Here is a 25,756-nt window from a genome sequence, read left to right as displayed (position 1 = left end):
GTAGCTCCCTTACAATATAAATATTTTTATCTTTTAACAAGTGGCCCTTTTTAAACTTATCAATTTTAAGTTTTATTCATTTTTTGATTTTTAAATCTAATCAGTGTTTTAATCTTATGGCAGTATGATCTGTACGGTGTAAATACAAGTTTGACCTTTTATCCTTTTATGAGGGGGGATAGGAGGGGTCCTGATCCCGATTTCTCGGGCTTGAAAAAACGAAATTCCGAAATCCCGGGCTTAAAAACACAAAATCGCGAGGTCCCGAAATTCGCAAAAAAGAATTCCCGGATCCCGAAAGGGTCAATCCCGAAATCCCGAGATTAAAAACACCCGATCCCACCGATCCCGGAGTCCCGATAACTTTAGGTCCTATCCCCTCTTTTATGTAAAACAAAGTTACATATTTAAACCTAACAAATTTTTAATATTTTATAAATAAATAGTACGCAATTTAAAAAATTATCTAACACTAGGATATTTTTAATGCGGTGACTCTGCAAATAGGGTGGACTTCCGAAGAAGAAGAAACAGAAGAAGAAGTTCAAGAAAATTGAAACAGCCTGAATGATCCATTTCCCGTAACTCAGAAGAGTTATCTCCCATGATCGCAGCATCAACAAACAAGATGGAGGACGCATTAGATAGATTTTCCAAATGGTTTTGGAATCCAAATTTTTGGCTTCCTGTGGGATACACATGGGAAGACCTGGTAGCTCAAACTTCCAAAGATGAATATTATCCAAGAGTAGAAGATATATTTTTGCCTTCTATTGTTCTCGGCGTCTGTTTATTAGTGTTTAGATACTGTTATGCTAGGTTAGTTCCTGAATCCTGGTTAGCATGGTTATAGTCGATAATGAAACCGGCATCTCAACATTTCGGCCATGGTCGTTTCGGCCTATTATTTTTTTTTAAAGCACATGCCTATCATTAATGTTTTGAATAAATGATATTAACTGAACTTAATTGAAGTCATATAAATGTGACGGATTGCTTCCCTTATATATAGAGGGGTATTTTTGTTTAGACTGGCTTTAAGGTTCATCATAAGGCAGCAACCTATTTTTTCGCGACAAGTCGAAAACAATTTTTTTCTTTCCATCTACATCTACATCTACATCTACGACATAGCGGAGCTATGTCGTCACTTGAAAAGGGTACTTCGACCCATCACTCAAGTATAGTTTTAACTTTTGACGTCCTCCAACATGACAATAAACTTCTATATTTACAAACAATGGTTCCAAAATTGTGCTAAAAATTTATATACAGGTGCAGGTTAAAAACATTTTCTACCAGTATCGACTGTCTGTGTTGCTAGCCACTACAGAGGAGCTTGGTGAGTTTGGTCTTGAATTCCTCACTGCTCTCGATCTCTAATAGTTCATCTGGTAGTTTATTCCAGTCTCTGATGGTCCTAGGGAAAAAGCTGTATTTGTAGATATCTTTGTTTGGCCTGATTTGTACATATCTTTTAGTGTTCGGTTGGTGGAGTCTCGACGTTCTTCTTGGTTTTATAATGTGCGTTGGAATAGGTATAGCAACTCTTTCATGGATGGCTTTATGAAAGAGTGTTATACGTGCTACTTTTCTTCTTATTTCTAGTGGTGTTAGATTTAATTCTTCTAGAAGAGTTGTTACTGTTCCAGGCTCCCTTGAATAATTGCTTTTGATAAAGCGTGCTGCACGGCGTTGGACCATCTCAATCTGATAAATATGTTTTTGTAGGTGAGGGTCCCATGCGCTGCAAGCGTATTCAAGGTGCGGTCGGACAAGGGCAAGATAGGCTTGTTTTTTAACTGCCTCTGGACATGATCCAACATTTCTTCGTATGAAGCCTAGTGCTTTATTTCCTTTGGTGACAACTTTGTTAACTTGTTTGTCCCATGACATGGTGTTGGTGAGTTCAGCTCCTAGGTATGGGTTTGATGCAACTGATTCCAGGATATGACCATTGATGTTGTAGTTGAAGTTGATGGTTTTCCTTTTTTTGGTTATTGTAAGGACATAGCATTTTGAAGGATTGAATATCATTTGCCAAATTTTTGTCCATTTTACCATTTTGTCGAGATCTTCTTGTAGATGTTTGCAGTCATCCTTTGACCATCTTTTACTTTCAATTTTAGCATTACATATACTACTATCATATAGTGGCAGCTGAGGGTGAAACAAACAATTTTTTTTCTCAGAATCAAAAACAAATTATTTTTTTCTCCAAAAACTGGAAACAAACTTTTTTTTCCAAAAAAAAACATAGCCCCCCCAGAAAATCAAATGGTTGCTGCCTAACAAATGTACAAATATGGTCGTATTTTCACCTCAAAAACTGCTCTGTGTACAGACTTACCTGTGCTGTTTGGAAAGTTTTAAGGCCTAGCATCCACTAGATATATAAAAGTTAAATGCATTTTGTGTTTAAAAAAGATAAAATATTTCTTGGTTTTTGATGGGCATTTTTTTCATTTCTGCAGAAGGTGTAAAAATAAACAAACGTCACTCTTCTTCTTCTTCTTCTTCTTCTTCTTCTTCTGCTAAAGTGACAGAACTTGAAATCTATTGTATACCTATCTTAACTCCTGATCAACAACAAAAGGGACAGTTGACCTTTAAATTTTATATTAAATATAACAATAGAAATTCTGTTCAGTGAGGCATAACTGAGTAGAATTAACCTGATGGAGGGGATCTAATGCTGTAAAGGGGTTTATATTTTTCTTCAAAATTTGTCAATTTCAAAGTTTTTTAAAAGTTTTAAGAAGAAATATAGTATTACACAATAGATTTTAAAGACCTTGGACCACTTTTATTTTGTGTCACAAACCTATATTATGTCAAAAATTTGATCAAATCCAAATTCAGACAGTATCACGCTCGAATATCGTGTCCAAGTTTTCCCCACTCTACCTCTGTGGTTGTATAAGCCTGCGCTTTTCGATGCATTTTATAAATATTGTTATCTATTTTAAATATTTTATCAACACAATGTACATGAATTGATGATAAATATAAATGCTGTCCTACACAACATCTAGTGTTGTCTGTTATTGTGCTTGAATGCCACATGGATATGCTGTCTGTCTGTTTAGTCTGCATGCTTGTCTAAAAAAAGCATGAAAATAGACCATGTGTTGTCAGGTGTATTGCAAAGTTTTTGCCATGCAGGAATACTTTAGATTGGAATAAAATCTTATTTATATGTATTTTCATTTAAGATTTGTTTCAAACAAAATTTCATTTCTTTTGCAGATTGGTTGTTATACCCATGGGTAGATATTTGGGAATTAAAGAACCGAAGAAATACCAGCTCAAACAAAATCCTGTACTTGAAACAGCCTTCAAAAAATATAAATCTAAAGTAGAAAATAATCTTACGGTAAATTTTTACATACTGAAATATATCTATGGATGTATTTACAAATGTGCTTATATAATTTGATTGATGAACAAGGCCTGCAGTACTTCTTAAGACAGTTACAACAAGTTGATGAAAAGAAAACAAACGCTCTGAGGGAGGATTAAGATCAAACTGGTGAATTTTTGCTTTCTTTATCCTCTATATGTTCATCAATTGTCACCTTACTTAGTTAGGGCCTAGTGACTAGTCAACAGATGTCCTGTAACAATCATTCTGTCTTTGTCTATTTGTTTGTGTGACTGTCTTTGTCTATTTGTCGGTGTATCTGTCTTTGTCTATTTGTCTGTGTGTCTTTCTTTGTCTATTTGTCTGTGTGTCTGTCTTTGTCTATTTGTCTGTGTGTCTGTCTTTGTCTATTTGTCTGTGTGTCTGTCTTTGTCTATTTGTCTGTGTGTCTGTCTTTGTCTATTTGTCTGTGTATCTGTCTTTGTCTATTTGTCTGTGTGTCTGTCTTTGTCTATTTGTATGTGTATCTGTCTTTGTCTATTTGTTTGTGTGACTGTCTTTGTCTATTTGTCTGTGTGTCTGTCTTTGTCTATTTGTCTGTGTATCTGTCTTTGTCTATTTGTCTGTGTGTCTGTCTTTGTCTATTTGTCTGTGTGTCTTTCTTTGTCTATTTGTCTGTGTGACTGTCTTTGTCTATTTGTCTGTGTGTCTGTCTTTGTCTATTTGTCTGTGTGTCTGTCTTTGTCTATTTGTATGTGTATCTGTCTTTGTCTATTTGTTTGTGTGACTGTCTTTGTCTATTTGTCTGTGTGTCTGTCTTTGTCTATTTGTCTGTGTGTCTGTCTTTGTCTATTTGTCTGTGTGTCTTTCTTTGTCTATTTGTCGGTGTATCTGTCTTTGTCTATTTGTCTGTGTGTCTGTCTTTGTCTATTTGTCTGTGTGTCTGTCTTTATAAAAAAGAAGATGTGGTAAGATTGCCAATGAGACAACTCTCCACAAGAGACCAAAATGACACAGAAATTAACAAATACAGGTCACAGTACGGCCTTCAACAATGAGCAAAGCCCATACCGCATAGTCAGCTATGAAAGGCCCCAAAATGACAATATAAAACAATTCAAACGAGAAAACTAATGGCCTTATTTATACAAAAAAAATGAACAAAAAACATACATACATAATGTGGCGGGGTTAAACATGTTAGCAGGATCCCAAACCTCCCCTAACCTGGGACAGTGGTATTACAGTAAAACATAAAAACAAACTATAAAAATCAAATGAAAAAAGCTTAACTCATCAGATGGACGAAATCACAAGAGGATGTGGCCAGGTACTTGTACATTTCAACAACAAAAAGACACTAGGAACAGATCTGTGAGTACTCGCAGTTAACTGACAGCTAGTTCGAAGCTACTAACAACTTATAAAAAAATAACTATTTAACTGTGTGTCAGAATACCTGTTTGTTCATCCCACGGGGGGGTAACTTCGATATTTTCTTGGTAGGGTTGTGCCATTTTTGCCTCATAAAACGTACCCATTTTAATATAACATTCACTGAAATTCAGTACCTATAGTTATATACAATATCAAGTTAAAATATGACCCATGCTTATATAAGCACTAACTCACCGGGGTTCATTTGGGAACTTATTTGAAAGCACTTTGTTTGAAAGGTGAACTTTCAAATGAATTGATTTAATTTAATATAATAATTGACCATTAATAATGTATGATTCTCAATAGCATATTTATATATGATATGTAGATCATACCCCGAATCAATATATAGTTATCAAATGTAAATGCATTTTAATATAGGATGTCATTAAAAAGGAGGGTCATTTTTATATAAAATCTCGCAAAATTATGACCCATATTTTTGGCACATCCCCGTATACCCAATAATAGGAAGTTGACCCCCCGTGGTTCATCCAAATCCTCCATATGCTTACCAATATAATTTTGTACAGTGTAACTACCTGTAAAAGATGGGTGTTTTTTGTTGTAAAATTTGCGCACTATATGTGCATTCTCAGTTATATAAATTCCAAAATTAATTTTTACTTTTCAATTATATAAACTCAAAATTTTCTTTTTCTTTTATATTATATAAATTCAAAAAATATTTTTCTGCATCTTTTTATGCTGTAGGAACTCTCAAAAAGGACAAGTATGTCAGAGAGACAGATCCTGAGATGGATGAGAACAAGGGCTAAACTTGATGCACCAAGTGTTATGATGAAATTTGAAGACACATGGTAATATACTGTTTACATAATCATGATAATTGATATGTTGAATTGATGTGCACACAAATTTTGAATAATGTGTAAATATAACTGATTTAGCTGTAGTTTGTAATCCAACTTGAATATATATATTTGTAGATCACCATCTTGTCTGTAGCAATATATAAATTTCAACCAGATTAAACAAGTGTTGACACCTTAAACATATAAGATCAGCCAATTAAAAAATGTAAAGAAAAGTTATAATTGATTTCCTTCTTCCCATTATCAGTTTGTAATTTTCTTAGTTCTTTCTAATTGTAGGATATATACATAATAAAAATTACATACTTCGTTGTCCTCTTCTTTTATCACAATTTCATGTTCTTCCTTCAGTTCAACGAGAAAAACGGAAAAAGTAGCGATTAATGTAATAAATAATATTAAATTTACATGTTATTTTAAAGCCTTTGTTATGTATTAAAGAAACATAATCTGTATCATTTACACTCATTACAGTTACATGTACTGTTTAAATCTTAAAGGTCTGTATTAATACTTTTATATAAGATCCAAAACTATTTATGATGATCGTACGTGAAGTTTCTATACATATATTGAGACTGGCTGTCTTTATGCTTCACTGGACTCCAATTTCTTTACAAAGATGTGTTAGCACATCTTTTAAGACAATTCCTCCAGTTTTTGATAATACCTAGGATTTTTTTTAACTTTCCATAAAATTTTTGATATAATAAATTTTTATCATTTTTAAAAGATGTTGTATTTTCTGGATTTAAGTGTTTCCCGTGTATGTTATGTAGATATTTATATTACTGACTGTTGAGACTAAAGGACTTCTCTATCTGATTCAGATATTTTAGATGGAAATTTGGTGCATTTCTGTCTGACTGAGAGTGAAACAAAGCGTATATTTTATAGTGAGAAATTTTTTATTGTCAAATTGGAGCATGCAGGTTCCTGTTAACAATCTTAGCTTTAACCTTTTTAGATTGTTCCTGATTTTGCAGTCCTTATTACAAACTAAGATACTTTCACCAATCTCTTAGTTAAGACTCTCTACAGAGAACTTTAAAAGGATTTTTTTGCACTATGTCATTGGCTAGATGAAATTCCTTGAACAATCAAGATTTAATAACTGTTAACTAAAAACTTGCAGATTTTCTTGACAATCGTAAATTTGATGTAGTATATTGTCGAGCCTGCAACTCTTGTTGCAGAAAGCTCGACATAGGGATAGTGATGCGGCTACGACAGCGGCGGCGTTAGCTCACTACTTAAAAGCTTTATAATTTAGAAGGTGGAAGACCTGGATGCTTCATACTTTGTATATAGATGCTTCATGTTACGAAGTTTCCGTCAGTCACATGTCCAATGTCCTTGACCTTATTTTCATGGTTCAGTGACCACTTGAAAAAAAGTTCAAATTTTTTGTAATGTTGAATTCTCTCTTATTATAAGTAATAGGATAACTATATTTGATATGTGCGTACCTTGCAAGGTCCTCATGTCTGTCAGACAATTTTCACTTGACATCGACCTCATTTCATGGATCAGTGAACAAGGTTAAGTTTTGGTGGTCAAGTCCATATCTCAGATACTATAAGCAATAGGGCTAGTATATTCGGTGTATGGAAGGACTGTAAGGTGTACATGTCCAACTGGTTCAGTGGTTATAGTTAAATTTTGTGTTTTGGTCTGTTTTTCTCATACTATATGCAATAGGTCTACTATATTTGTTGTATGGAATGATTGTAATGTGTACATGTCTAGCGTGCAGATGTCATGTGACCTTGACCTCATTTTCATGGTTCAGTGGTCAAAGTTAAGTTTTTGAGTTTTGGTCTTTTTATCTAATACTATATGCCATAGGTCAACTATATTTGGTGTATAGAAATATTTTATGATCTTTATGTCAGTCGCGCAGGTTTTATTTGACCATGACCTCATTTTTACGGTTCATTGCACAGTGTTAAGTTTTTATACGACCGCAAAAATTGAAAATTTTTTGGTCGTATATTGGTATCATGTTGGCGTCGTCGTCTGCGTCGTCGTCGTCGTCGTCCGAATACTTTTAGTTTTCGCACTCTAACTTTAGTAAAAGTGAATAGAAATCTATGAAATTTTAACACAAGGTTTATGACCACAAAAGGAAGGTTGGGATTGATTTTGGGAGTTTTGGTCCCATTATTTTAGGAACTAGGGGCCAAAAAGTGCCCAAATAAGCATTTTCTTGGTTTTCGCACTATAACTTTAGTTTAAGTAAATAGAAATCTATTAAATTTTGACACAAGGTTTATGACCACAAAAGGAATGTTGGGATTGATTTTGGGAGTTTTGGTTCCAACAGTTTAGGAATTAGGGGCCAAAAAAGGGCCCAAATAAGCATTATTCTTGGTTTTGCACAATAACTTTAGTATTTAAGTAAATAGAAATCAATGAAATTTAAACACAAGGTTTATGACCACAAAAGGAAGGTTGGGATTGATTTTGGGAGTTTAGGTCCCAACAGTTTAGGAAATAGGGGCCAAAAAGGGGCCCAAATAAGCATTATTCTTGGTTTTCGCACCATAACTTTAGTATAAGTAAATAGAAATCTATGAAATTTAAACACAAGGTTTATGACCATAAAAGGAAGGTTGGGTTTGATTTTGGGAGTTTTGGTCCCAACAGTTTAGGAAACTAAAGGGTCCAAAATTGAACTTTGTTTAATTTGATTTCATCAAAAATTGAATAATTGGGGTTCTTTGATATGCCGAATCTAACTTTGTATATAGATTCTTAATTTTTGGTCCTGTTTTCAAATTGGTCTACATTAAGGTCCAAAGGGTTCAAAATTAAACTTAGTTTAATTTTAACAAAAAATGAATCCTTGGGGTTCTTTGATATGCTGAATCTAAAAATGTACTTAGATTTTTTATTATTGGCCAAGTTTTCATGTTGGTCCAAATAGGGGTCCAAAATTAACCTTTGTTTGATTTCATCAAAAATTGAATTATTGGGGTTCTTTGATATGCCAAATCTAACTGTGTATGTAGATTCTTAATTTTTGGTCCCGTTTTCAAATTGGTCTACATTAAAGTCCAAAGGGTCCAAAATTAAACTAAGTTTGATTTTAACAAAAACTGAATTCTTGGGCTTTTTTGATATGCTGAATCTAAACATGTACTTAGATTTTTGATTATGGGCCCAATTTTCAAGTTGGTTCAAATCAGGATCCAAAATTATTATATTAAGTATTGTGCAATAGCAAGAAATTTTCAATTGCACAGTATTCAGCAATAGCAAGAAATCTTCAATTGCACAGTACTGTGCAATAGCAAGAAATTTTCTATTGCACAGTATTGCGCAATAGCAAGAAATCTTCAATTGCACAGTATTGTGCAATAGCAAATATTTTCAATTGCACAGTATTGCGCAATAGCAAGAAATATCTAATTGCACAATATTGTGCAATAGCAAGAAATTTTCAATTAGAGCTATCTTTCTTTGTCCAGAATAGTAGTTGAATCAACTTAAATCATTGTTTTATACAATATACAATGTATATTCACTTTTACTACCAACTGATAAGTTAAAACAATCTTTACCATTCAGTGATAACAAGCACTTTATTTTACATTTTAATATTTTATGTTGTATTTAAATGAGTAGTTATTGTTGCAAACTCCATTAGAAATTTGAATTGAGATCAGTTTTGGAAAAAGGGAAAGGAGGATGTGAAAAAAAGGGGGGGGGTTACATTTTTCTCATTTCAGATTTTATAAATAAAAAGAAAATTTCTTCAAACATTTTTTTGAGAGGATTAATTTTCAACAGCATAGTGAATTGCTCAAAGGCAAAAAAAAAATATTTTAAGTTCATTAGACCACATTCATTCTGTGTCAGAAACCTATGCTGTGTCAACTATTTAATCACAATCCAAATTTAGAGCTGAATCCAGCTTGAATGTTGTGTCCATACTTGCCCCAACCGTTCAGGGTTCAACCTCTGCGGTCGTATAAAGCTGCGCCCTGCGGAGCATCTGGTTGTGTTTTGGTCAATATTTCTTCAACTATAAGTAATGGGTCACTGTATATGTTGTATAGAAGCATTGTTAGCTGTACATGTCTGCCTGGCATGGTTCATCTGACCTTGACCTCATTTTCAAGGTTCTTTGGTCTTTGTTTAGTTATCTTGGTTAATGTTAAGTTTATGTGACAGTTGTAATAAAGCTTAGCTTTATACTTAGGACTATCAACATAATATCGATGATTAATATAGAAGGGGAGACATTTCAGCGTGTGCACTCTTGTTTTTCTTTATGTCCTTATAATACCATCATGTCTACATGAAAAAGCTGCTTTTGTAATTAAGATTTACAGTAATTTTGCAAGTGAGAACTGTCTCATTTTGATGGTAAAGTTCACATTAGTAAATAAATACAAGATTAAGTGGTTCTTTGATGAATGAATGTTTCATTTTCACTTTTTAATTTTTTGAGAGTTTTTAAGAGACCAAGCTATGAGTTAAAAAAGGAGGTGATGCCAAAAATATGTCAATGTCATATATGTGAGGAGTTAATTAATTTTGGTGGCTACCAATTTTCTTGGATTGAGATTTTTTTTTTATATTTGATATTTTATTTTGTAGTTTAGCTAAAGTCTGCAAATAAGCCATATACATAAAATTTGTTCTTCATTAAACATTTAAATTCATTGTCAACCTATACTCATGCAATCAATGAAAATTGGTATCCCATTTAACATAATGAATAATGAATCCACAGTATATCTCATGAAGTTTATGTGTCATATATGGCTTTATATGTCATATATTCTCATGAAGTTTATGCATCAACACTATATTTACTTTGCATTCCTATACTTTCTTTCTAATTTCTATCTTTCATGTATCATGTTTGTATAAAATATATATATATTCTTTTTCTGCTCTTGTTTAAGTCATATGAGACAATTTAATCATATGAGACAATTTTCTTGAATTTGAGAAGACAATAATTCTATAGCAGTACATATCTGACATTTTGATAAGATAAAGTATTTTCTTTTACAAGGCAGTCCATGTACACTTGTTTTATAGTAAAACTTAGCCATTCAAGTATATATAAAACAACATATTTAACTTCTGTTTTTTAATTATTAGGGTCCCGCCAAAGGCGGTCCCCTATAGTGATCAGTCTGTCCGTCCGTCCGTCCGTCCATCCATCCGTCCGTCCGTCCGTCCGTCCGTCCATCCGTCCGTCCGTAACACTTTGTGTCCGCTCCATATCTAGAGAACCATTATGATTTCATATTTTATACTTTACATGTTTATTTACCACCACCAGAGGGCGTGTCATGATGTATGTACAACTTCCTAGGTCAAAGGTCAAGGTAAAAAAACTTTGGTTTCAGTTGACAACCCTGTGTCCTGTGGTGAAGATCGTGTCCGCTCTATATCTTGAGAACCGTTATGATTTCAAAGTTTATACTTGACATGTATATGAACCAACACCAGAGGGTGTGTCATAATTTATGAACGACTGCCTAGGGCAAAGTTCAAGGTCAAAAACTTTGGTTTCAGTTGACAACCCCATGTCCTATGGTTAAGATTGTGTCCGCTCTATATCTTGAGAACCGTTATCATTTCAAAGTTTATACTTGACATGTATATAAACCAACACCAAATGGTGTGTCATAATTTATGTGCAACTTCCTAGGTCAAAGGTCAAGGTCAAAAACTTTGGTTTCAGTTGACAACCCCATGTCCTATGGTAAAGATCGTGTCCGCTCTATATCTTGAGAACCTTTATCATTTCAAAGTTTATACTTGACATGTTTATAAACCAACACCAAAGGGTGTGTCATAATTTATTTACAACTTCATAGGTCAAAGGTCAAGGTCAAAAACTTTGATTTCAGTTGACAAACCCATGTCCTATGGTAAAGATACAATTTTTTTAATGCACATTATTCACAGCAGGGCCCACAGAGATGGCTCCCATCTCAATGATATCTAGTTTGAAGTATCATATGACTTTTAAACTGAATAAACTGCTTACCCAGGAAAGGGCATTTCTTTTGTATTCATCTGTTCGACATATCTTTCTGATGCTTGAGAAGAGTCTTCTTTTTGAGTTTTTGTAGGGAGGGGATTTTTATTCCTCACATATTTATCAATTATAATGTATTGATGAGGTCAATACATAACATATGGACCTATTCATATTATATTGACCAAGGACAATGTCTGAGTGTCAATAAAATATTGTAACATGTCCATAATCTATTGACATATGAAAGTAGTGTATTATGGAAATGGACTACCTATAGTTGTTAATTTCTGTGTCATTTTGGTCTCTTTTGGAGAGTTGTCTCATTGGCAATCATACCACATCTTCTTTTTTATATTCAAAGTTCTGTATGTGTACTTTTATCACTGAACCAGTATATATATTTGTTTAGGGGCCAGCTGAAGGACGCCTCCAGGTGCGAGAATTTCTCGTTGCATTGAAGACCTGTTGGTGACCTTCTGCTGTTGTCTGCTCTATGGTCGGGTTGTTGTCTCTTTGGCACATTCCCCATTTCCATTCTCAATTTTATTTACATTGTAATTTGCAAGTTTTTTTATATTGCTGGCGACATAGATCTATAAATAGAAACTTAGCGTCTGCATACTTAACCCTCTTGCCGCCAGTTGTTTTTCAGGGTTGCTTTTCATATACCAGAAAATACAACCACCCGACGTTTTTGACGCGACATGCAAATCAATGACGTCATTCGATATATCACGTCATGCCGTAATGACCGTTACATTTGACAGCCATTGTAGAAACATATTACACTTTTTAATTTGCGGTCTTTTATATTGAAAGAGGTACAGCAATGATAAGGAGCTTGCAATAATTAAAACGTGGACATATGTGTCCCTCTGTCACAATAGGTGTGGACATATGTGTCCCTCCTGCAGCAAGAGGGTTAAAAAATACAAACAAGGACATAGATGCATGGAAACCACTTTGAATCCTGTTTTGATTACAAACAATGAAAAATGAAGAATGCTTTACCATATGTTATATTTAAAGTTATGATTTTGGTATTGCAGTTTGATTTCTTTCTTTTCTAATGAAGAAGACAATTCAACTTGGAGTATGGTTACCTCAAATGTATATTTAATGACATGCATCCGTCTTGTTTAATCTTTGTTGTCCAAATTTGGAGGGTTGAGATACAGAGATCAGCTTCATGAAAAATCTTACAACTAAGGTTGATCATTAGTATAATGAATTGTTCATGACTTAAACTTAAAATCAACTTTAGTCCTAAGTTTTTGTTGTGAAACTGATCACTGAATCTTAGATACCCAAAAATAGTCCAAGCAGTGTTAAGCTTAGCTATATATATATATATAAGTGTCTAAGAATGTAACTTTAACACACTAATGAGTGTTATAAAATTAGTTGTTATATTTTATGTATTATTCACGCAATATTTCGCTAAACAAATTAGCTTCATCGGGCGTGTGCATCTATCTAGGTGAAATCGGATGCATGACAAAAAATATCTTTGTAGCTTGAGCTACACAAAATTCGTGTAAAAGTTTAACATATTGATTGATTGTCTATATAAAACATATTTTTGCAGTTTATTGTACGTTTATTGTTGCTATTTTTAGACACTATATATATATATATATGTACGTTGTACATATAATAAAATGGTTCACCATAATTTCATTTACTTACCTAAAATATAATTTTATTTATTATTTCAATATTAAAGGTTAATGACATGTTTGTTCTTCTGTTGTAGCTGGCACTTTCTGTTTTACATAGTTCTGTTTTGGTATGGACTGTTTACCCTCTGGGATGTAAGTATTCAACAAATAGAAAAAAACATGTCACTAGTTTTAAAATACATAAAAGAAAAAAAAACGTTATTTAATTTTCAGAAAATATTTCTATTGGAGATCAGAAATATGAATAATATTAATCATTTAAATGCAAGAATACTGTTATACTGATTTTAAAGATGGTGAAACGATTGTGAGCTGTTCAAGATACACAGGGGAGTGTCAATCATGTGACTTTGCTACTACATGTATTCATTCTCTAGATCTTGGCCAATTGAAAATTGAAACAAAAGTTGGTCACAACTTATGTTTGAGTTAGGAGTTAAATAATATTGAGGAAAATAATAGATTTCAGATTTGTAGAACTTTGATTGTTTACTTTAAAGGGTATTTCTTTTTGCCTTGATTTTCCATTAAAAAAATAACAATTTTGAGCTCTATTGGCCCAATGGGCAAAGTGAGCTTTTCTTATCACTTGGGGTCCTTCTCCATCCTCTGTCACAGTTGTCCATTAAATTTTACAAAAGTCTTCTCCTCTGAAATTACAGAGCCATTTTAACCAAGTCTACAATGTTGAAGAGTATACACATAGACCAAGGTGAGCGACACAGGCTCACATACAATCATATTTGATCAGTATGATTGTATTCAGTGAAAAAAACAACACTTATCCATCATCTTTCAATGAAGGATGAACTAGAGTGATAGAAATTTTGACATGGTCATCATTGCTCATATATAGCATAATGATGTAAAAAGTAAAGACTGAAGGGAAAAATTTGTTGGATAAAATTTTGATTATTGTTTTTGTCCAGTTGAAGATATATTGTAATGGTCTCTCCATCCTTTTGTCTGTGTGACTGTCCGTCATAACTCATCAATACTCACACTGTTTGACAGCAAGCTTTCATACTTGGTAGGATTATTTGTCATCGTGTGTAGTTGACATATTATAAATATTTGACTATCTTACCACAATGACACATTAAAACACAATGATTCGTGAATGTTATTCCTCATTTATGTATTGGAAGGGTCAATGTGCTATGATGTAGCAATCTTGTTCCATTTAATATGCATCATTTCACAGAAAATGTTTCTATTTTAGTACTTACTAATTTTTTTTAAAAGTTTTTAAAGATCTTTGATGCAAATTTGTAGTTTAAAGCAGGACTTCATTTGCAGTCATTAGAAAAAAATCAAAAGTAGACAAGACAAAGCAACCTAATTTTATTCTTTTAAACCACTGTATATAACTGGTACAAACAATAAAGGTATAAAACATAGTATACATTATAAATTGTGCAAATGACAGGACAAGAATTGTATAAATATGTATGTTCATGATCATTATAGAAAAACAGATAACAGAAAGACATAGTAGTTAATTTATATACTGCTTTTGTGAGTAGTGTAGAGATCTTTAACTCAAAAGAAATTAGATTTGTCATCTTATTCTGGATATTGACATGAATTACTCCATCTACTTTGTCTATCTAAACCTACCAGCTTCTATTGGTATTCTGTGATTATCTAAATCTACAAAATTTAATCCTATCTTTATCTGCTTATATATCTTAGTATTTAATTACTAACCTCTGTGTGTTATAATCTGAGTGCCAGTTTTATTAACATTGATGTGTTCTAACTTTTTGGATCAGCTGACACCTACTTCCTGCTACATCCTTGAATATTTCAATGTAGTGAATGATCTTAAAAATTTTCCTCACACATTTCATTAATACTACTGAACAGAATGACTTTAAATTTGATAAGGAATTGGGGAAAAAAAATTCTAAATTATTTCTAAAGTCTAAATAAATATTTTTTGTTTTTGTAATGAGAGACAAGTCTTAAATGTTAATTTTTGCCCCCTATGCAACTTGTTGCAGTGGACTAAGAAACACCTGGCGACTATCTGTCTGTCCATCAAGTGTACAATTTTGGTCAGATTTTTATATTTATATCAAAGATTGTAGTAGCAATGACATGGACAAGTTCGAAATTCAGAGTTGATCATTTATTTTTAAAAGAGTTATGCTCCCTAGTAATGCCCTATATCTTCAGTCATGGTTCATTGAATATGAATGTTTTGCATAATTTACATGTTCATGTGATGCTATTTTAATTTCAACATTTGCATTTTATTATTTTACAAAACTACAAGTAGGCCTGGCATATCTCTATGTCAACAGTTTATTATTCAACATGGCATAAAAAGGCAATTACTATTGAATTTTGACCATCACACAAAAAGAATATGTGACAAACTGATTCAATAAAAAAAAATCATGAAAAGAACCATTTCATATAGAAAACCAAAAATTGTGTCTTGGAGAAGATTTTTTTATGTGTCACAAGCAAGGACTGAGTATTGTTTATCTTTTACAGAAATCCTGGTTTGTCAAAACTGAAAATTGCTGGGTAGGATGGCCAAAACAGGTATGGTTTATTTTCATTCAGTGGAATTTTTTATCATATATCATATCAAGACAAATTACATGAAATGAAATCAGACATTTTAACCATTTAGTATTCAGTTAATATGAAAAAAATATATGTAAACATGGTTAATAGCAGATACACTTTTAGTTCACATGATTTGGAGGCCCAAGTGAGCTTTTTACATCATTTGACATATAGCTAGTGAACACAGTCATCATGGGGGTACCTAGTTTAAAAATGTGTCCAATGACCCTACATGCCAACTTACATGGTTAGGCCTACATGGCTAGATATAGAGAATTGTTATAAAATGCAAATTATTCAAGTTTGTGTTAATGTCAGTTTATAGGGAGACGTTTAAGAAGTCAAAGATATTTGATATGCGGTTGTATTAGGAGATTAGCATTGGCATTTCTAATATCCATATAGGTAACTTGGCAATGCACCATTAGCCATGATTTGATGACTATGGATGCTTTACATAGTTAATGTTAAAGTTAGCTACTATAATTTCAACATTTGCAAACTTTTGAAGTTTTGAGATGCTTTTCTTCAATTTTGTTTAACTTTATGAAATTATATCAACGAGTTATGAGGTAATTGTTTAGAATTTCTTGGTTTTTTACAGCATGTTACAAATGATGTGTACTGGTACTATGCAATAGAACTGGGATTTTACTGGAGTTTATTGTTTACGTTATCAACAGACCATAAAAGAAAGGTAAAGTAATACATATAAGGAGAAAGAAGACATAGGGATTTAGTCCATCATTACAAAGTTATATATAGAAGTAAGGAGATGTGGTATAATTGCCAATGAAACAACTATTCACCAGAGTTTAAGTGACAAAGATAAAACCTTATTGTTGGCTTTTAAAGGCCAAAACATACCAAAATGTGAAATTTCAAACCAGAAAATTGATATGACAGGCATACCTGTATTTTAGCATTGCACAATGTCATGTTTTTCTCTGACTTTACACTAAATTCATTGGATGTGTATATGTAGTTTATGTCCTGATTAATACTTTAGTCTTAGATACATGATTAATATGTTTTCTTAGTTGTTATTGGCTTTGAACTGTGCTAATAACTACAAGTATTGTTGGATCTGTCCTTAGTGGCTTTTTTGTTGTAGGGATGTATAATACCCTGCCATGTCCTGTAATTGAACACACTATCAATATTGATGTAAAATACAAGGCAAACTGAATAACTAAGATTTTTTACTTGCAAATAAATATTACTTTGCAAAAAGTATACCAAAAATTGAGTTGTTAAATACTTTTACATGTATAATCTTATAAATTTCATTTGCTTACAGAAGATGATAGTAATTATTCGAAAACATTCAATAAGAATTGAAAAGTCATTGTATTTTGTCAAATTTAATCCAACTTTTTAAGATCAAGATTACTAACAATCTGCATTCTCTTACAGGATTTCACAGAAATGGTCACTCACCATGTAGTTACTATATTCCTTGTGTTTTTCTCGTGGGTAACTAATTTTGTTAGAATTGGGACTCTGGTACTGTGTGTACATGACGCTGTAGATTATTTCTTAGCAGTAAGTATCAACTATAAGTCTCAATTTTATAATTAGTTGTCTCCTTTAATCATCTTTGTAATAAGGGTACAATTTGAATGTGGATATTTTTTTTGTCATTTAAAGGTTAGTTTTTAGCATGGCTTGATGCATGTTTCCTCCTGGCTTACGGGGAATTTATTTCAAAATTAACATAAGAGTTATTTTTGTTGATTTTTAAAGATTTGTCTTATGTAGTTGCACTCTGTAAATACAGCTGTTTCACAAACCACACCTCTTTTGGGGAGATAAATGATATTCATGGATATTTTGTTTTGTTTACATAAAGGTTCCCAGATATCATCTCTATGTTTCATCTCATAGAGACATAAATACACATGGTAGAGGCAAAAAATTGAATTCTGAGGAAGACCCAAAGTGAAGATAAGGGTAGTACAGAATTTGAGTACCAGTTTAAAACTCTTAGAAGTTTGGGGTATTTGAATGTTGAAAATATGACGCACAGCCCTACATTTTGACCTTTGAATAAAATAATCGTGCATATCAACTTTTCATTCTAGGATATAATTTTTTACAAAACTTCATAGTAAAAGTGGCACAGTTTAGCTGTAAAGGAAATTCCAATTGGAAATTGCATTGTTGATATTTATTGAAGTGCAACCTTTAGTGTAAATTTAGAAGTTATTATATGCATTTATTATTGTCATTGTTGGACAACTATTAAAAAAATGAGAGATGTTTATTTGATTTCAGGAAATGCTATAAAAATTAAAAATGTAAGTTTTGAAGGAGAAGGTTTGGTGTTTCATATTTGTGAGTGTTTACCTTACTGAATTCACTTATAAATCACCTTTAATTGGTACATACAAGCTGCTGCACAACCCTAACACTGAACCACAATAAAGAATATCAATGATAAGACTGAAGTAATAAACAGTGTGAGGCAAAAACTACTTTTGTTGAAATCATAGATACTTTTGGGATGGTGGATGTATAACTACACTTAAGATTCACACATACATGTGGCAGGGGTGTGGAAATACTTGTTGTGAGTACTTGTCCCTGGGCAAGTAAAACTCAAAATTTTACTTGTCCGGAAAAAAATTTACTTGCCCTGATGATCCCAATAAATATTGAAGTATTTCTTGTTAACTAATACATGATTCTTACTTAGCACTATTGTGCATAATAAACAAATGAAATCCATTTGTTTTAAATCTGTAAAAAATTAGGACAGTAGGAAATGGGTTAACATCAATGGAACAGAAACCTAACAGCAAACCAACCAATGAAATGACATATTAAAGGACAATTTTGCAGCAGTTTTGGAATAAAAATTGTAGCCAGTAGGTACATGATATACTAAATTTGAGGACAGTGATTGAAGAAATGTAAACTAAATAATAGAAAAAATATTGATTTTGTGGTGTTTCTCTCAACAGACACACTTGTTTTTTCTTGATTATTTATTATTGTCTTGATGTGCAATCAAAGCGTCCCTTCTATTTACCAGTTTGACAACACATAATGTTAACTTTTCATCTATAAATAAGACAAAAATTTAATTTATTTTCCGAATTTCCATAGATAGCCAGGGGCAATCTGATATCCACGATGTCTGAAATTCTCGCTTCCGTTTTTTTTTTTTCTTTTTAAATACTCTGTGTCCTCCGTTTGCATTTAAGGTTTTCTACTCGACTCATGATTCTTTTTGTCTTGCTTGCCCAGCTTTTTATTAAGTATTTGCCAATCTGAATCTCGATACAAAATTTAAAGAAATGACACTTCCGGTAAATGATGGATAAAACTTAATCGACGATCCAGGGTCAATGGACAAAGCCAATGCAATGTTACGCGACTTAGCATACTTTATCTTATTTATTTTGGTTATCGATCTATTTCCGGTATCATGTAATATTTATCGTCATGAACATTGATGTTTTTACTTGCTGAACATTGGTTTCTTTTACATAAATTAAACATCTTTATATGTTTTGAAATTAATTTCATGTTTTTGTTAAATTTGAACTTTGTCTTGTATATTTTTTTACTTGTCCACGGGCAACCAAGACAAAAATAATAACTTGTCCGGTTGTTCAAATGTACGAGTCGGGCGAGTCGGGCATAGCATTTCCACACCCCTGTGTGGGATAGTAAACAAGCACAAGACTTACAGAATGTCAAAGCCTTTAAATGAGAAATATTTTTTTCCCAATAATAGCAGATACAATATTAATTCAGTTTGATAAATTTTAATGAAATAATTTCTCTGTTCATTTAACAATTTGAATTCACATAAATTTGGAAGTCTGGCATTAATGTACTAAAATTTGCAATTTCAGGGACCAAAATACAGCTGTTATCATACCTTCTTTTTTAATAGGATACAATTGAGTCACCTTGTGTATTGTATAAGAGCACTGAAAAAACCTGCACATATGCATCACTTTTTGAGCTTTATATATAACATGTTTTTAAAGTTTTCATGCTTAACCGCACATGTCTTGTATAAATGTTTTTTTTACTTAACATATGTATGTCTAGTATACATGTTTGTTACCAATGTATATTATATTAATATAAGAGGATGTGGTATGAGTGCCAATAAGACAACTCTCAATCCAATCCACAATTTGTAAAAGAAAAAAACATTATAGGTCAAAGTATGGTCTTCAACATTGAGCCCTGGCTCACACTGAAGAGCAAGCTATAAAGGGCCATATATATATGTGTGTAGTATATGAGTAACTAATACTGGGTCAGTCGAAACACCTTACTTTAAACATTTGTTAGGAATATCAATATGTTAAAATATCATAGAAGATATGATGCATATTAACAACTGTCTAACTAAATAGTACATGTGTTTTGAACAATTTACCTTTCCACTACTAAAACATTGACTGATAAGAAATTATTGAAATTTAAACTACCTGAATGCCTGCTTGACAGGCTCCTTGTTTTATATTGATAAAATTACCCAAGATTTTTGTATGTTAAAGGGAATCAATCATCCTGTTTATTAGCAAAAATAATTAAACTTTTTTACATTCATCAATTTCTTTTAATAAATAAACTTTAAGAAAGATTGGATCCATTTTTTAGGCTTTATGTGACTTTAACCATTTGTTGGGGTATTGTGACAATTACTAACCATTTGTTGGGGTATTGTGACAATTACACCTTGTGAACACAACTCCTCTGAAACGATATGAAAGAAAGCACTCATATTTGGTTCTATTGTTTCCCTTCAAATGCAGCATATAATACAAGCATTTTGAAGGCAGTTGTGTTGACTTGGATTTTTGTTTCAAGGATTGTTAGAATAACACTTTGCCAATACTAGTACTTCTACTCTGATACTGTTAGACAGAAAACCAATTAGCATTATATATGGGTAGTATTTTTAGCCATAAAGTTGAATTGACCATAGTGTAATCATATTGATTTGACCCTTTTTATACAACCGCCAAAAAATTTTGGGATCTTATAATGGTATCATGTCATGGTCTGCATCATTTCCGAAGACACATTGGTTTCTGGACAATAACTTTAGTTTAAATGAATGGATTTCTATGAAATTTTTTGATTTTGGGGATGATATGATGGTCCCAACCGTTTAGGAATTAGGGGCCCAAAACAAGTAGTTTTCTAGATTCAGGATAATAACTTGTGTATAAATATTTCGATTGCTCTGAAATTGTACCACAATGTTTGATACCACAAGTAGATGGTTGGGATTTATTTTAGGGATTATGGGGCCAACAGTTTAGAAAATTAAGGGTAAAAAAAGGGCCAAAAACGAACATTTTTCTAGTTTCCACACAATAACTTGTGTGTAAGTGTATGGATCTTTCTGACATTGTACCACAATGTTCTATATAGCAAAAGGGAAGGTTGGGATTGAGATTGGGGTTAATTGCCCCTAACATGTAGGAATATAGGGACAAAAAAGGGACAAAAACCAGTATTTTTCTAGTTTCCAGACATTAACTTGTATTTAAGTGTATGGATCTCTCTGAAATTGTACTACAAGGTTCCATATTTCAAAGGAAAGGCTTGGATTGAGTTTTGGGTTTATTGCTCCAAGGGTGTGTGTGGTGGGGGATATTTTTCTCACAATTGTTAAGGATTCATATTTTCAAGAAGAAGTCTTCAATTGCACAGTATTGCCCAATAGATTTAAAAGATCTTTGACCACATTTATTTTGTGTCAGAAACCTATATTATGTAAAAAATTTGATCACAATCCAAATTCAGACAGTATCAAGCTTGAATATTGTGTCCAAACTTGCCTCAGCTGTTCAGGGTTCGACCTCTGCGGTCATATCAGACTGCGCTCAACAAAGTATTTAATTACTGAAGTAATGGTACATTGTACTTTTTTAGTGTCCTAGTATTCTTTGCCATCAGGTATTGTTGACTATAATATACCTTCTTTTGATCTGACCAGTAAATCAATCCCAACCTTCCTTTTCTGTATGGAACCTTGTGGTACAATTTCATAGTGACCTATAGACTTAGCTTGTACTCAAGTTATTGTTTGGAAACATGATGATCCTATTTTGTTTGCCCCTTATTCCTAAATAGTTTGGATCATAACCCATAACTTCAATCCCATCCTCCTTTTTATACGACCGCAAAAATTGAAATTTTTTTTGGTCGTATATTGGTATCATGTTGGCGTCTTCGTCATCGTCGTCCAAAGACATTTGGTTTTCGCACTCTAACTTTAGTAAAAGTAAATAGAAATCTATAAAATTTAAATGCAAGGTTTATGACCATAAAAGTAAGGTTGGGATTGATTTTGGGTGTTTTGGTCCCAACAGTTTAGGAATTAGGGGCCAAAAAGGGCCCAAATAAGCATTTTTCTTGGGTTTTCGCACAATAACTTAATTATAAGTAAACAGAAATCTCTGAAATTTTAACATAAGGTCTATGACCACAAAAGGAAGGTTGGGATTGATTTTGTGAGTTTTAGTCCCAACAGTTTAGGAATTAGGGGCCAAAAACAGGTCCCAAATTAGCATTTTTCTTGGTTTTTGCACAATAACTTTAGTATAAGTTAATAGAAATCTATGAAATTTTAACACAAGCTTTATGACCACAAAAGGAAGGTTTGGATTGATTTTTGGAGTTTTAATCCCAACGAATTAGGAGCCAAAAGGGGCCAAAATTAAACTTTGTTTGATTTCATTAAAGAATGAATTATTGCCATATTGTGGTTCTTTGATATGCTAAATCTAACTGTGTATTCAGATTCTTATTTTTTTTTTTTTTTTGGTCCTGTTTTCAAATCGGTCTACATTAAGGTCCAAAGGGTCCAAAATTAAACTTAGATTGATTCTAATAAAAATTGAATTCTTGGGCTTTTTTGATATGCTGAATCTAAACATGTACTTAGATTTTTGATTATGGGCTCAGTTTTCAAGTTGGTCCAAATTGGGGTCCAAAATTATTATATTAAGTATTGTGCAATAGCAAGAAATTTTCAATTGCACAGTATTCCGCAATAGCAAGAAATCTTCAATTGCACAGTATTGTGCAATAGCAAGAAATTTTCAATTGCACAGTATTGCACAATAGCAAGAAATCTTCAATTGCACAGTATTGTGCAATAGCAAGAAATCTTCAATTGCACAGTATTGCACAATAGCAAGAAATATCTAATTGCACAATATTGTGCAATAGCAAGATATTTTTAATTGCACAGTTTTGGGCAATAGCAAGAAATATTCAATTGCACAGTATACGTATTGTCCCATTTTCAAATTGGTCTACATTAAGGTCCAAAGGGTCAAAAATTAAACTTTGTTTGATTTCAACAAAAATTGAATATATGGGTTTCTTAAATATGCTGAATCTAACCATGTATTTAGATTTTTAATATTTGGGCCCGGTTATCAAATTGGTCCACATTGAGGTCTAAAGGGTCTAAAATTGAACATTATTTGATTTCATCAAAAATTGAATTCTTGGGGTTCTATGATATGCTGAATCTAACCATGTGTATTTAGATTTTGGATATTGGACCATAATAGGTAAATGTCCAATTTAAAATTTTGAGTTTTTGAGTTTAAGTTCTTAGATCACATTCATTCTGTGTCAGAATCCTATGTTGTGTCAACTATTTAATCACAATCCAAATTCAGAGCTGTATCAAGCTTAAATGTTGTGTCCATACTTGCCCCAACTGTTCAGGGTTCGACCTCTGCGGTCGTATAAAGCTGCACCCAGTGGAGCATCTGGTTGAGGTATGAAACCTTATGGTACAATTTCATAGAGATCCATACACTTAAACAAAAGTTTCTGTCCTGAAAGAAGAAAAGTAATTATTTTTTGTCTCTTTTGGCCCCAAGTTCATAATAAGTTAGGGCAATAACTCCAAAAATCTATCCCAACCTTCTTTTTGTGGTATGCAACCTTGTGGAAGAATTTGGTAGAGATCTATACACTTCTTCATTTTTATGGTTAATTATAAGTTATTGTGTTTTGGTCTGGTTTTCAAGTACTGTAAGCAATAGGTCAAAAGTATAAAGTGTATAGAATGATTGTAATGTTTCAATGTCTGGTTATATCTGACCTTATCTTCATTTTCTTGGTTCATTGGTCAATGTCAAGTTTTTTGTGTTTTGGTCTGTTTTTCAAATACTACAAGCAGTAGGTTTTTTCTGTTTTATGTGGGCAAAATGACACAAATAACAAGTATATGCATTAAAAGAGTGATACAGACCTAAATCAGCCTCTTGTTTATTTGACAAATTGAAATTGTTAACATGTATTTAGTTATTATTTTTTTTTATTTCACTGATATAGCATCCTTTCTTTTCTTCAGGGAGGTAAAATAGGAACGTATATGAAAAGCGACACACTTGCTACAATTCTGTTTGTAATGTTTTTGCTTGTGTGGATTGCTTCAAGACTCATCATTTTTCCTTTCTTGTAAGTAAAAGTTAGGCAATAGATGCTGTACCTTATGAATGACAGTATTATTATCTAGATCTGTGTTACTGGAGGTTACAGAGAGTAAACTATGAATATTAATCATCTTAAAAGTCAGAGGACACCTATGATCTTCACTTTTGACCTAGAAAAATATTTTTCTAATAACCCAAAACTTTTAAATATATACGGAAAATTTAATGAATCATGAGTGTTCTACATAATAAGACAAAATTAGTTAAGTAAAGTGGATATCAGGGATCATCCACGCCCCAAATGTTTAAATATCTTGAAAATGGATGACACCCCAAAAACCATATATTTCTTTGCTTGTCATGTCAAGAAGAATTAAAAATGATATATAGGGTGTGTCTACCCATTGCCATTTAAGAATATTTTATTAAATTTTATACATGTTTCTTGTAAATGGTTTAGATTGCCGACCCCTAAAACATATTTTTTTGTGTTTCATATCAACATGAATTGAATTATATTTTGGGTAAGTCCCAAGGGGTCATCCACATTCCATGTCCTCTGCAATGTTCAAAATCTTGTGAAAAGTAGTGATCCTGACCCTCAGCCATAAATTTTATATTTTAAAAGTTCATATCCTGGGTAGCTTTCCTAAGATTTAAGTGAGGATAAACTTTCCTCCATTCATTCTTTCATATTGTCACCTATTTGTTAAATGGACAACGTTTGGCCATTTTTGTTGAATGATGTATTTTAAAATGTATTGATCTATATATCCTTTCACATCCACTCTTCAGCATGACAGTGCCTAACATACAATTATATATTTATTTATGGTTCAATCTCTATTCCAGCGTTATTTATAGTGCTTCGGTAGAATCTAGGATAATACAAGGGGTGGCAGAAAGCTCCACATATATGTTTTTTAATGGATTACTGTACATCCTACAAGTTCTACACATCATTTGGAGCTACATGATATTTAGAATAGCTTACAGAAAAGTAACCCGTGGCAAGGTTTGTGTGTGTCTTACTGTAGTGAACTGGAATTTCTTATTTTTAGATATAATTTTGGCTCTGTTATAGGACTTATTATTATGCCTTAGTTTGATCAATTTAAACAATACTGTGGATTCATTATTATTCGTTGGATACCAATTTTCGTGGGTTTCGTGGGTACAGGTGAACCACGAATTCATATGTTCAACAAATTACAAATTTCCTATAGGCTTTGTATATAGAAATCGGCAAACCACGAATTCAGATATCCACGAAAATGTAAATTTTCTTCAATCCACGAAAATTGATATCCACGAAAATAAATGAATCCACAGTAACTCTTATCCTTAAGGAATCATGGCTTGTTTTATGATAAAATCATAATGAGTCAGTTTATTAA

General features: G+C 32.5%; 1 protein-coding gene across 3 annotated transcripts in view; it reads left to right on the top strand.

Annotated features, from left to right (window-relative positions):
* Nucleotides 1–596: 596 nt before the first annotated feature.
* Nucleotides 597–25,756, top strand: part of LOC143064749 (ceramide synthase 2-like) — a 29,412-nt gene continuing 4,252 nt past the window's right edge. Inside the window, exons 1-9 of one of the 3 annotated variants that reach the window (XM_076237820.1) lie at nt 598–819; nt 3,250–3,376; nt 5,519–5,625; nt 13,410–13,467; nt 15,841–15,891; nt 16,523–16,615; nt 17,335–17,463; nt 24,278–24,384; nt 25,212–25,374. In XM_076237820.1, the coding sequence (XP_076093935.1) occupies nt 605–819; nt 3,250–3,376; nt 5,519–5,625; nt 13,410–13,467; nt 15,841–15,891; nt 16,523–16,615; nt 17,335–17,463; nt 24,278–24,384; nt 25,212–25,374 (1,050 nt within the window). In that variant the 5' untranslated portion in view covers nt 598–604. Of the gene's footprint in view, nt 820–3,249; nt 3,377–3,438; nt 3,533–5,518; nt 5,626–13,409; nt 13,468–15,840; nt 15,892–16,522; nt 16,616–17,334; nt 17,464–24,277; nt 24,385–25,211; nt 25,375–25,756 lie in introns of those variants that run through there. The other 2 variants (XM_076237821.1, XM_076237822.1) reach the window with 2 other exon arrangements.

This window comes from Mytilus galloprovincialis, chromosome 2 (genome assembly GCF_965363235.1).
Source record: "Mytilus galloprovincialis chromosome 2, xbMytGall1.hap1.1, whole genome shotgun sequence".
NCBI classification, from domain to species: domain Eukaryota; kingdom Metazoa; phylum Mollusca; class Bivalvia; order Mytilida; family Mytilidae; genus Mytilus; species Mytilus galloprovincialis.
This window is presented reverse-complemented; position numbering and strand designations above follow the sequence as displayed.